The 10,652-nt window shown below is 44.8% G+C and overlaps 1 protein-coding gene across 2 annotated transcripts in view; it reads left to right on the top strand.

Annotated features, from left to right (window-relative positions):
- The first annotated feature begins 2,640 nt into the window (after positions 1-2,640).
- TMF1 (TATA element modulatory factor 1) overlaps positions 2,641-10,652 on the top strand; it is a 28,861-nt gene continuing 20,849 nt past the window's right edge. The window contains exons 1-2 of one of the 2 annotated variants that reach the window (XM_073644718.1): positions 2,641-2,942; positions 6,801-7,978. In XM_073644718.1, coding sequence (XP_073500819.1) covers positions 2,801-2,942; positions 6,801-7,978 — 1,320 coding nt within the window. In that variant the 5' untranslated portion in view covers positions 2,641-2,800. Of the gene's footprint in view, positions 2,943-3,050; positions 3,163-6,800; positions 7,979-10,652 lie in introns of those variants that run through there. The other variant, XM_073644719.1, reaches the window with a different exon arrangement.

Genomic DNA, 10,652 nt, shown 5'->3' with positions numbered 1-10,652 from the left:
CAGATGACACACTGATGTTAAAAACGGACACATGGATGGCACACTGATGGAAACAACGGACACACGGATGACACTGGTAGAAAAACAGACACACGGATGACAGACGGATGGTAAAAACGGACACACGGATGACACACTGATGGTAAAAACAGACACACAGATGACACTGATGGTAAAAACGGACACACGGATGACACACTGATGGTAAAAACAGACACACAGATGACACGTAGTAAAAACAGACATACGGATGACAGACGGATGGTAAAAACGGACACAAGGATGACACACTGATGGTAAAAACAGACACACGGATGACACTGGTAGTAAAAACAGACACACGGATGACAGACGGATGGTAAAAATGGACACATGGATGACACACTGATGGTAAAAACAGACACACGGATGACACACTGATGGAAACAACGGACACACGGATGACACACTGATGGTAAAAATGAACACACGGATGACACTGGTAGTAAAAACAGACACATGGATGACAGACGGATGGTAAAAACGGACACATGGATGACACACTGATGGTAAAAACGGACACAAGGATGACACACACGAACACACAAATGACACTGGTGGTAAAAAAGGACAGACGGATGGTAAAAACGGACACAAGGATGACACACTGATGACAAAAACGGACACACGGATTATACACAGAGTAAAAACGGACACACGGATGACACTGATAATATAAACGGACACACTGAGGGTAAAAACAAACACACTGATGGCAATAACGGACAAACGGATGACACTGATGGTGGAAATGGGCACACAGATGATACACTGAGGGCTCGCTCTCACTTGCCATTAAATCGGACGAATGTAATCTGATAAAATATCGGATTGCATTCGGACCAATTTAATCCCATGAGTGTGTGCTCAGTGGCGTTTTTTTTCCAGGGACGATTGGATTGCGATCGGCCTGGAAAAAAATCGCAGCATGCTGCGTTGAGATCGCACGCACCCATATAATCTATGGGTGCGTGTGAAACATCGCACTGCACTCGGATAACACCCGAGTGCAGTGCGATACCCGCCGATGTCAGCAGCATTGGAGATGGAGAAATTGATTTCTCCGTCCCCTCCGCAGCACGGAGCACTGACATTCGGCTCCCGCTCTCAGCAGAGCGGGAGCCGAATGTCATTAGCATATCACATCAGATGCCATACGCTAGTGGGACCCCAGCCTGATGGTAAAAATGGACACACGGATGACACACCGATAGTAAAAACGGACCACAGGTGACACACTTATGCACAGAACTGATGACACTGGTACCATTTTCTTATGTATGTGTTTAAACACATGGCCCCACTATCAGTATTTGGTCAGTAGTTGGTCAGTATTGTTTCTCAGGAGTGGGAGCCAAAACCAGGAGTGGGTGATAAATGCAGAATTGGTGACTTGTTTCTATTCTACCTTTTCTCTGATTGTTCCTCACCTGGTTTTGTCTCCCACTCCTGAGAAAAAATACTGACCGAATACTGATCAAATACTGATAGTGGCCATGGGCTAAGACAGATTCACGATCAGCTGATTGCAATGGATCTGACTCCCCTACCCTCTGACGAGCAGCTGTGATCCTGGCCGTCTGGCAATACTTCATACCATACTGGCTTTTAAATGTAATTGGCTGGAGCTTTCCTGAAGCGGCTTTGCCTGGAAAAATTTGCGCTGACGTTGAAATGATGCTGTGTGAACATACCCTAAGGGCTCATTCAGATGTCCGTGCTAATTGGTCCCGTCTCGGACCGCAATGCACGGACTGGCCGTGGGTCTCCCGACTCACCCATATCAGTCTCATAGAAATACATGAAGCTGCTACGCTGCGGTCGGGGAGTCACCGCCAGTCCTAGATTGGACCGATTTGCACGGATGTGTGAATGAGCCCTTAGCCGAGTCCCATTTGATTCCTGTTCAGATGAATTCATCTTGGGAATGCGATCTGGTTCTGTTCTCCGCACTCGTTCTGGAAAATCTGCATTTACCCAATATGGGAACATCCCTCGTGCTCCCTCCATAGTAAAAAATAGTTACAGGGGGTCTCAGAAAATGGTGACACACAACTATTATTTATTTATTATTATTATTTTATTTTTTTTACAAATTTTAGATTTTTCTTTAAGCCACTAAAACAATAAATAAAAAAAATAGATGCAAAAATAAAAAAGTTGCGCCTCTTGGTAGAAAGGGAGGAAAAATCGAGAGGGCAAAAATGAAAAATGGCTGCGGTAAGAAATAAAAACAAACAAAGCACAAACTAGGAAAAATCTTTGCAGCGTGAATTGAATGCGTGCAGCTGTGGGGTCACATCATTATGACCAAGAAGTGGCAATTTATTGCATATTTTTTTAACATGTTACACTGAATCTAAATGAAGAATAATAAAATGTAAAATTAGTAAAACCGGCCTTGCTGTCCATAGCAACCAACTGATCATTAAAAAACAAAACAAATGAAAGCGGTCTTGTTGGTTGCTATGGGTAACAAGGCCACTGTTACTTTAAGACAGTAAGGAAAAGCCCCGCCCCTTTAGTGCAATAATGCGGTGATGACTGTAAGTCACATGACCAGCTTCACAGCGGTGTCGCGCCGCGATGATGTCACGACAGCGAGGAAGTCACCTGATCTTGCTTGGGAGCGCCGTGATGACGTCGTGACGGGGTTTGTTTACTGCTACGTGTTCGGGAAGTGGTGCTGGAAGCTCGGCGGCCGCTGTGTGGGTAACGGGTTCCCGCGGGTGGAGGAGGCGGCGGTGGCGGCCCCGGCACCATGAGCTGGTTTAACGCCTCACAGCTGTCAAGCTTCGCCAAGCAGGCGCTGTCCCAGGCCCAGAAGTCCATAGACCGAGTGCTGGATATAAAGGAGGATGAGACAGCCTGGGCAGACTCCATCATCGCCTCTTATGAAGAGGGTACGTGAGCGGCCTGTGGTGTGTGAGACCCGTACTGCAGAGTGACCTTGGCCTTAAAAGGGGGCTCCATCTAACTCAGCAGTAGGGGGCGCCTCAGAATGGCTGGTAACAGTATTAAAGGGGCTATAAAGTCATCATCACCTAATGATCAGGGAAGCCCTCCACATCGGGACCCCCTCCACATCAGGGAAGCTCACCACATTGGGAACCCCCACATCAGGTAAGCCCCTCCCATCAGGACCCCCCACATCAGGGAACCTCCCCACATCAGAGAAGCCCCCCCAAATAGGGGACACCTCACATCAGGGAAGCCCCCCCCACATTGAGAAGCCCTTACATCAAGGACCCCCACTGATCCTGAGAATACAGAAGCTGCGGCCCCCAGCACACTCATCTTCTAATATAGCATTACAGTACACACATGATCCATTCTTGCCACCGCTGAGGAAGCCTCGAGGTGGCGAAATGCATGGGGTGTCCGTCCTGACTCCTTGTTACTCTCACTGTACCTGGTCCAGGTTATGGCCGCTTACCTTTATTCACTTTCTTGTGGGTCTGCTGCTTTGTTTGCATCTGGATCACACCGACATTTCTGTGTGATATATATAATTTTTATTGTTTTGTTTTTTTTTGGTACATGTGTGGTTTGCACTTTTGCTCTGCGTTTGGGTTACTTTATGAATTTTGATTGCTTATTTATTCATTTCTTAATGCTGGGATCATGGTAGTTATTATGTGGCAGGAGGTGAGGGGCTTCTAATGGGAGTTATTATGTGGCAGAAGGTGAGGGGCTTCTTGTGGTAGTTATGTGGCAGGAGGTGAGGGGCTTCTTGTCTGTTGTGTATTTTTGTACTTTAAAATGCTTTTATTTTTTTCTTGTGTATCAGTGAAATTACATATTTTATATGTATCAGCAGCATTTTTTTTACACATCTGTTCCTCGCTTGTTGAATTGTGTATTTGCAAATTTATGTATACGTTTTGAGTGTTTTCTTCACAGTTTTGGTGGTACGATATTTGTAGTTTTTGGTTTACCCCGCAGTGTCTTTCCCTCTTTGCCACTTCATTTTTCAGGGTCAGTGGGGTTTCCTTAGCTTAGACCCCTCGGTGTTTGTTATTAGAGATGTATAGTATTACTTTGTGGCAACTGAAATGCCCCTTTTGATAATTTCCAATATGACTATTGGTCACTCCAAGTCTCCCAGAACGAGCACTGGTTTTGGCACTGTCTCTGTGTGTAATTTTTTGATAAAATTAAAAGGGTTATTCATAGGATAGCAGATAAATTATTCATTTCTGGGGGTCTGACTGCTGGGACCCCACAAGATGATGTTCATGTTTGACCTTGTCCCAACGGTCAGACCCCAGCAATCTATAATCTATCCTCTAGCCTATTGATAGCAGTCCAATATAGTAGCTTGGTACAACATTTAAAGCAAAGTAATTCCTGTATGATGTGGGAGCTATGTGTTAGTATGTGTGTGGCCAGTGGGCTGTAGTTGTTGCTGTTGAGGCGAAACTATTCATACAAAGATTGTTTTTAGGGGCTGTCAGGTCAGAGGCAATCAGCTGACCATCCCACCCCTGAGGAACTGATGACTTGCCTGGTAAGCATTTTACCTGCAGCAGGTAAATGGCCAACAGCGTAATATAAGGATGTCTTGCCTCTACTTGGGTCCCCTTTGGCCCCGCATAGGCCCCATTAGGGCATATGGATAGGAGTTCTCTTCCTGAGACCTGCAGGATGGATTTGGCTTTGTATGGAGTGCAACTTGTAAAGTCCCCTTTTGAATGTGTACAAAGCAAAAAGGATTAGCGGCACTCAATGATTTCTGGACCGGTGAGTGCTGCTAAATCTTTTTTCTTTGGACACTATATTTGCTTTCCTTTTCTGGGACTGTTAGCTGAGCACCACCGGACTTTGGCTTTCATAAGTGTTGGATTTCAGTGCTCTGTCCTCGACCCCATTTTAGTGATCTTGCCGAGTTAGTTAATTTTCTTCCTTGCGCGATAATCATTGGATGTACTTTTTTTTTTTTAATAATATTTAATGGGACATTTCAATCTTTCAATGATTTGCTATCACTTATTGACCTCTGTTGATCTGACCTCTAAGGACCCCCATCCTCAAATTGACAATAAAGGAGCTGCAGCACCATTCATGGATCTGCAATTCTGTGGATCTTTTTGCTTGGCAAGTGGCTGGGGCACCACTGAGCAGGAAAAACTTAGCACTAATTTAACCTTGCATCCTCTTTCTATGTCCCTTTGATCAGAACCAGTTGGGATCCCATAGTTGGATCCTCACCGATCATAGAATGATGATATATCCCAGTCATGTGTCATCAGTGGATATTTAAAGTGGAATTCCCATCTTAAAGGGTTATTCTCAAATTGTGTTCAGGAGCGCATCATTTCCTTCCTTCTTACTTACCGAGGGGCACAGCAGCGCTCCTTATGGTTGACATTCCTGGGTCAGCGGCATGGCTGAGTCACTGGCCCAAATTGTGCACTCAGCGATGCTTTTAGTGATTTGGACAGCTTCAAAGAAGCGCTTGCAAGCTGTATAACAGAGCTTGTCGGCGCTGCACTCCTTGCCTAGGTCCTGCAGCGGTGGCCAGTGACTCAGGCAACGAGTGGTAAACTACAGAATTGAAAAATTTCTATTCTCGAGAGCAGAGGATTTTTAATAAGTAGCAAATTGAAAATTTTTACAATTTTACCCCTTTTTGTGATGAAGAATCAACCCCTTTAAACATCCTGCATATATGCCGTATGTTTCTAAAGGATGAGGGGATACGATGACCCCTGTTTGCTAATTCTTAGCTGCCTCATTCTCCATACAGACGAGTGGAGAGGGGGCTCTGGGCTGTTTCCATAATTCCTATAGGCCATTATGGGCAGAGACTAGCACATGTGCACCTTCTCCTCCTCTGCTGTAGCTGAACAGAGGAGCCATAAATGTCTGTCGGAATAATCGTTTACATTCTTATCTGCCATTTTATCTTCTTAATGACTTTTCTTTTCCCTGTACTTCTATGTAGGAAATGTCTGGAGTTCAGCTTTGTGTCAGGACGGCTTGTTCTTACCTGTGATAGAAACAATAGGACTTTACTTGTTTAGTTACTTTTTTTTTTACACTTCTGATCTTTTTCCTGTTTATTTCATCTTCTCTGCTTTGCTGTCGTGGCGTGAAGAAATGATATAATCTCGCAATGACCCTTGTAAAATAATTGTATAAGGCAAGGAAAACTTTGAAACAAACCTGAATGGGTGCTGATGTTTTATATGACTTTAGATATGTGAGAAGTCTTTACACTGCGCTCTCCGAGGAAATGGGGCACAGAAGTCCGCTAAACTCTTCTGCCGCTTTATTTTAGCAATCATAGGGGTCTCGGCATCAAGACGTCCCAAACAATCAAAATGTGACATGTGAAAAGTTTTGTAAAACTATTGGTTCCCACTAAAGGGTAACTGTCATTTGCAAAAAAAAAATTATATATTTTATGGACTGCAAAGTGTTGCTGATCAATGGAGGTCCAGGTCCTGAGACCCCCTGCTGTACTGAAATACACATCTCCTGTAAGTCTGTGAGTCCATACACTGCTCTGTGAGATTAGGAACAATCATGGGGGTCTTAGAAACCAGACCCCCACTGAGCAACAGCCCATATAATATATAAAAAGTTTTTTTTACCCTTTGTGTCCCCCCATTCTCATATTTCCGAGCAGTGTCCTTACTCTGATATTGTCTGTACATGTCCCCTATGAATTGTGAAGGGTTGCGGAATATGTTGGCGCTATAGAAATAAAATTATTATTATTTATATATTCACTCATTTTTCTCTTTTATTTTTAGGCAGCGGTTCTTCCATCAAGGGGAGCTGGGAAAATTCCAACTGGGGAGGACAATCTGAGGAGGATCAAACCCAGGTCATACTGTCACCCACCGCCATCACCAAGCCCGTCACAAGAACTGTGGTGGACGAGTCTGAAAATTTCTTCAGTGCCTTTCTCTCAGAGACTAAACCTGTGACTGCCGGTCCTGTGGTATCTAAGCCTCCCACCAAATCGCAAAGACCCAAAGAAGAAGTAAAGCAAAATGCACCCGAGCCTTTAATGCATGCGAAGAACGACAGCCAGGATGAGCTACAAGAGAAGGAACAGGAGGAACGTCAGGATTTGGAAAATACAGAGGAGTCGAATTTGGATGAATCTGAAGAAGCAACCGAGGAGAAATGTGACCCCGAAAAGACCATTCAGGAATCTAGCGAGTGCCCCGAGGCTCTGGAAGGAGGTCTAGAACCAAAGGCAGAAGAAGACGCCATTGCTTCCTCTCCAACAGATCCGCCAGAAAGTAAAGACAATGGACTCGACCTCAAGGACCAAAAACTAGAAGATCGTCAGAGTAATACGCCGTCACCTCCCATCAGCACTTTCTCTTCCGGCACCTCCACGACTAGTGACATTGAAGTGCTGGACCACGAGAGCGTAATAAGTGAGAGCTCCGTCAGCTCCAGACAGGAAGTGACGGACTCCAAGGGGAACCTCAGCCTGATGCAGAACTCCTTCCAGCTCCTGTCGCCCTCTACAGAATTCGGCCGCTTGGATGAGTTCCCGAAGCTGACCGAAAGCTGCTCTTCTTCTGATGCCTTCGAAAGGATAGACTCTTTTAGCGTACAGTCCCTGGACAGTCGCAGCGTTAGCGAAATCAATTCGGATGATGAGTTGCCAGGCAGGGGGTGCACCCTGGTCGCCATTGCAGTTAGCACCTCCATCCCGAATATGGACATCACCAGCTCCACGGAGAGCAAAACGGATGAAGAAGTGAATGAGACAACGCTGCTTGTGCACTCCAGCGAGGACATAGAGATGGAGGAGAGCGGAAGGAGCGCAACCCCGGTAAATTCAGAGCAACCGGATCTCCTGGTCGCTGCTTCGCAGGAGCCAGAATCGGCCAGCCAGGGAGTGTCTGAGAAGGAACAGGAGGCTGACAACGAGCCAAAGGTCGAATATACAATGGAAGATATGCAAAAGGTAATAAAAGCCAGGAAAACATCCTGGATGCTTTGTTCTACAGTTCTAGGTAATTTGCAGATTAGATTGCCCCATGGTTGGTTTTATCTCTGAAATGGCTGCTAACAGGGAACAATAAATTGCATTCCTCTCCAGACTAGGGGGGGCTGATTGTAGTGTTCCTGATTGGATTGGTTTAAAGGGAGTTCACAAAAATCCCTGCCTGTGTAAGTAAGAAAGCGAAGGTGTAGTGCAGTAGGCTAGTATAATATCTTTACAAAGTTTAGGAGCCCTTTGTTCACCGCAGTTCACACAACTGCAACCCATCTTTTCCACTGTTCCAATGATGATAGCACTAAGCTGTAATCCAGCTTTCCCTGTTCGGATCAGTGCTGTTACTGCCCTGAAACAAGCAGTGGGACAGTTGGGTTACAACCCATGATGATACATTTTGAGGCTGCTGCCTCCAATGGAAAACCTGTATTATAGTTCTGACACTGCTGCTGATAGTAGGAAAGCTGGGTTACAGCTCAGCTATGGCGTGCCATTATAATGCATCAATAATTGGTCGAAGGATCGCTGGTTCCCGAATATCTGCTCTTCTAAATAGACTGGCAGTCGCCCAATGATTTTTATGCCAGCATTAAAAAAAATAAAAATAAATCATACTTATCAGCTGCACATCGCCCCACGTAAACGGGGCTGTATGGGGACAGGACGATCATCTTAGCGATTGTTCTGTCTTCCATGATTGTTTCGTCAGCCTGTGTAAACAGTTGATGCGCTGCTGTGAACAGTGCTGTTATCTGCACACAGAACAATTTATTAACCATTGTTCTGTGTCTAAACCGGCTACTAAACGACAGCCAATCAGCATCTCTGGACAACCGTGGGTCGGCCGGGGTAAGCGGGAATAATCTAAGGCGACGGTAAATTGAGATTACGCTGCTGTCCCTTTCAGACACTTTGATCACTGCTTCAGATCCCGTATGTGTTTTTTTTCTTTTTTTTTTTTTATATACACAGTACAGACCAAAAGTTTGGACACACCTCATTTAAAGATTTTTCTGTATTTTCATGACTATGAAAATTATGCATTCACACTGAAGGCATCAAAACTATGAATTAACACATGTGGAATTATATACTTAACAAAAAAGTGTGAAACAACTGAAAATATGTCTTATATTCTAGGTTCTTCAAAGTAGCCACCTTTTGCTTTGATGACTGCTTTGCACACTCTTGGCATTCTCTTGATGAGCTTCAAGAGGTAGTGACCGGAAATGGTTTTCACGTCACAGGTGTGCCCTGTCAGGTTTAATAAGTGGGATTTCTTGCCTTATAAATGGGGTTGGGACCATCAGTTGTGTTGTGCAGAAGTCTGGTGGATACACAGCTGATAGTCCTACTGAATAGACTGTTAGAATTTGTATTATGGCAAGAAAAAAGCAGCTAAGTAAAGAAAAACGAGTGGCCATCATTACTTTAAGAAATGAAGGTCAGTCAATCCGAAAAATTGGGCAAACTTTGAAAGTGTCCCTAAGTGCAGTTGCAAAAGCCATCAAGCACTACAAAGAAACTGGCTCACATGAGGACCGCCCCAGGAAAGGAAGACCAAGAGTCACCTCTGCTTCTGAGGATAAGTTTATCCGAGTCACCAGCCTCAGAAATCGCAGGTTAACAGCAGCTCAGATTAGAGACCAGGTCAATGCCACACAGAGTTCTAGCAGCAGACACATCTCTACAACAACTGTTAAGAGGAGACTTTGTGCAGCAGGCCTTCATGGTAAAATAGCTGCTAGGAAACCACTGCTAAGGACAGGCAACAAGCAGAAGAGACTTGTTTGGGCTAAAGAACACAAGGAATGGACATTAGACCAGTGGAAATCTGTGCTTTGGTCTGATGAGTCCAAATTTGAGATCTTTGGTTCCAGCCACCGTGTCTTTGTGCGACGCAGAAAAGGTGAACGGATGGACTCTACATGCCTGGTTCCCATCGTGAAGCATGGAGGAGGAGGTGTGATGGTGTGGGGGTGCTTTGCTGGTGACACTGTTGGGGTTTTATTCAAAATTGAAGACATACTGAACCAGCATGGCTACCACAGCATCTTGCAGCGGCATGCTATTCCATCCGGTTTGCGTTTAGTTGGACCATCATTTATTTTTCAACAGGACAATGACCCCAAACACACCTCCAGGCTGTGTAAGGGCTATTTGACCAAGAAGGAGAGTGATGGGGGGCTACGCCAGATGACCTGGCCTCCACAGTCACCAGACCTGAACCCAATTGAGATAGTTTGGGGTGAGCTGGACCGCAGAGTGAAGGCAAAAGGGCCAACAAGTGCTAAGCATCTCTGGGAACTCCTTCAAGATTGTTGGAAGACCATTTCCGGTGACTACCTCTTGAAGTTCATCAAGAGAATGCCAAGAGTGTGCAAAGCAGTCATCAAAGCAAAAGGTGGCTACTTTGAAGAACCTAGAATGTAAGACATATTTTCAGTTGTTTCACACTTTTTTGTTAAGTATATAATTCCACGTGTTAATTCATAGTTTTGATGCCTTCAGTGTGAATGTACAATTTTCATAGTCATGAAAATACAGAAAAATCTTTAAATGAGAAGGTGTGTCCAAACTTTTGGTCTGTACCGTAGTATTGGTCAAATAGGAAAAAAAGCCAGCTAACAACTCTATAGAA

The sequence above is a fragment of the Phyllobates terribilis genome, unplaced genomic scaffold (genome assembly GCF_046119375.1).
Source record: "Phyllobates terribilis strain yellow unplaced genomic scaffold, ASM4611937v1 Scaffold_8__6_contigs__length_399053987, whole genome shotgun sequence".
Taxonomy (NCBI): domain Eukaryota; kingdom Metazoa; phylum Chordata; class Amphibia; order Anura; family Dendrobatidae; genus Phyllobates; species Phyllobates terribilis.
The sequence above is the reverse complement of the archived record's forward strand: the minus strand, read 5'-3'. Positions and strand labels throughout refer to the sequence as shown.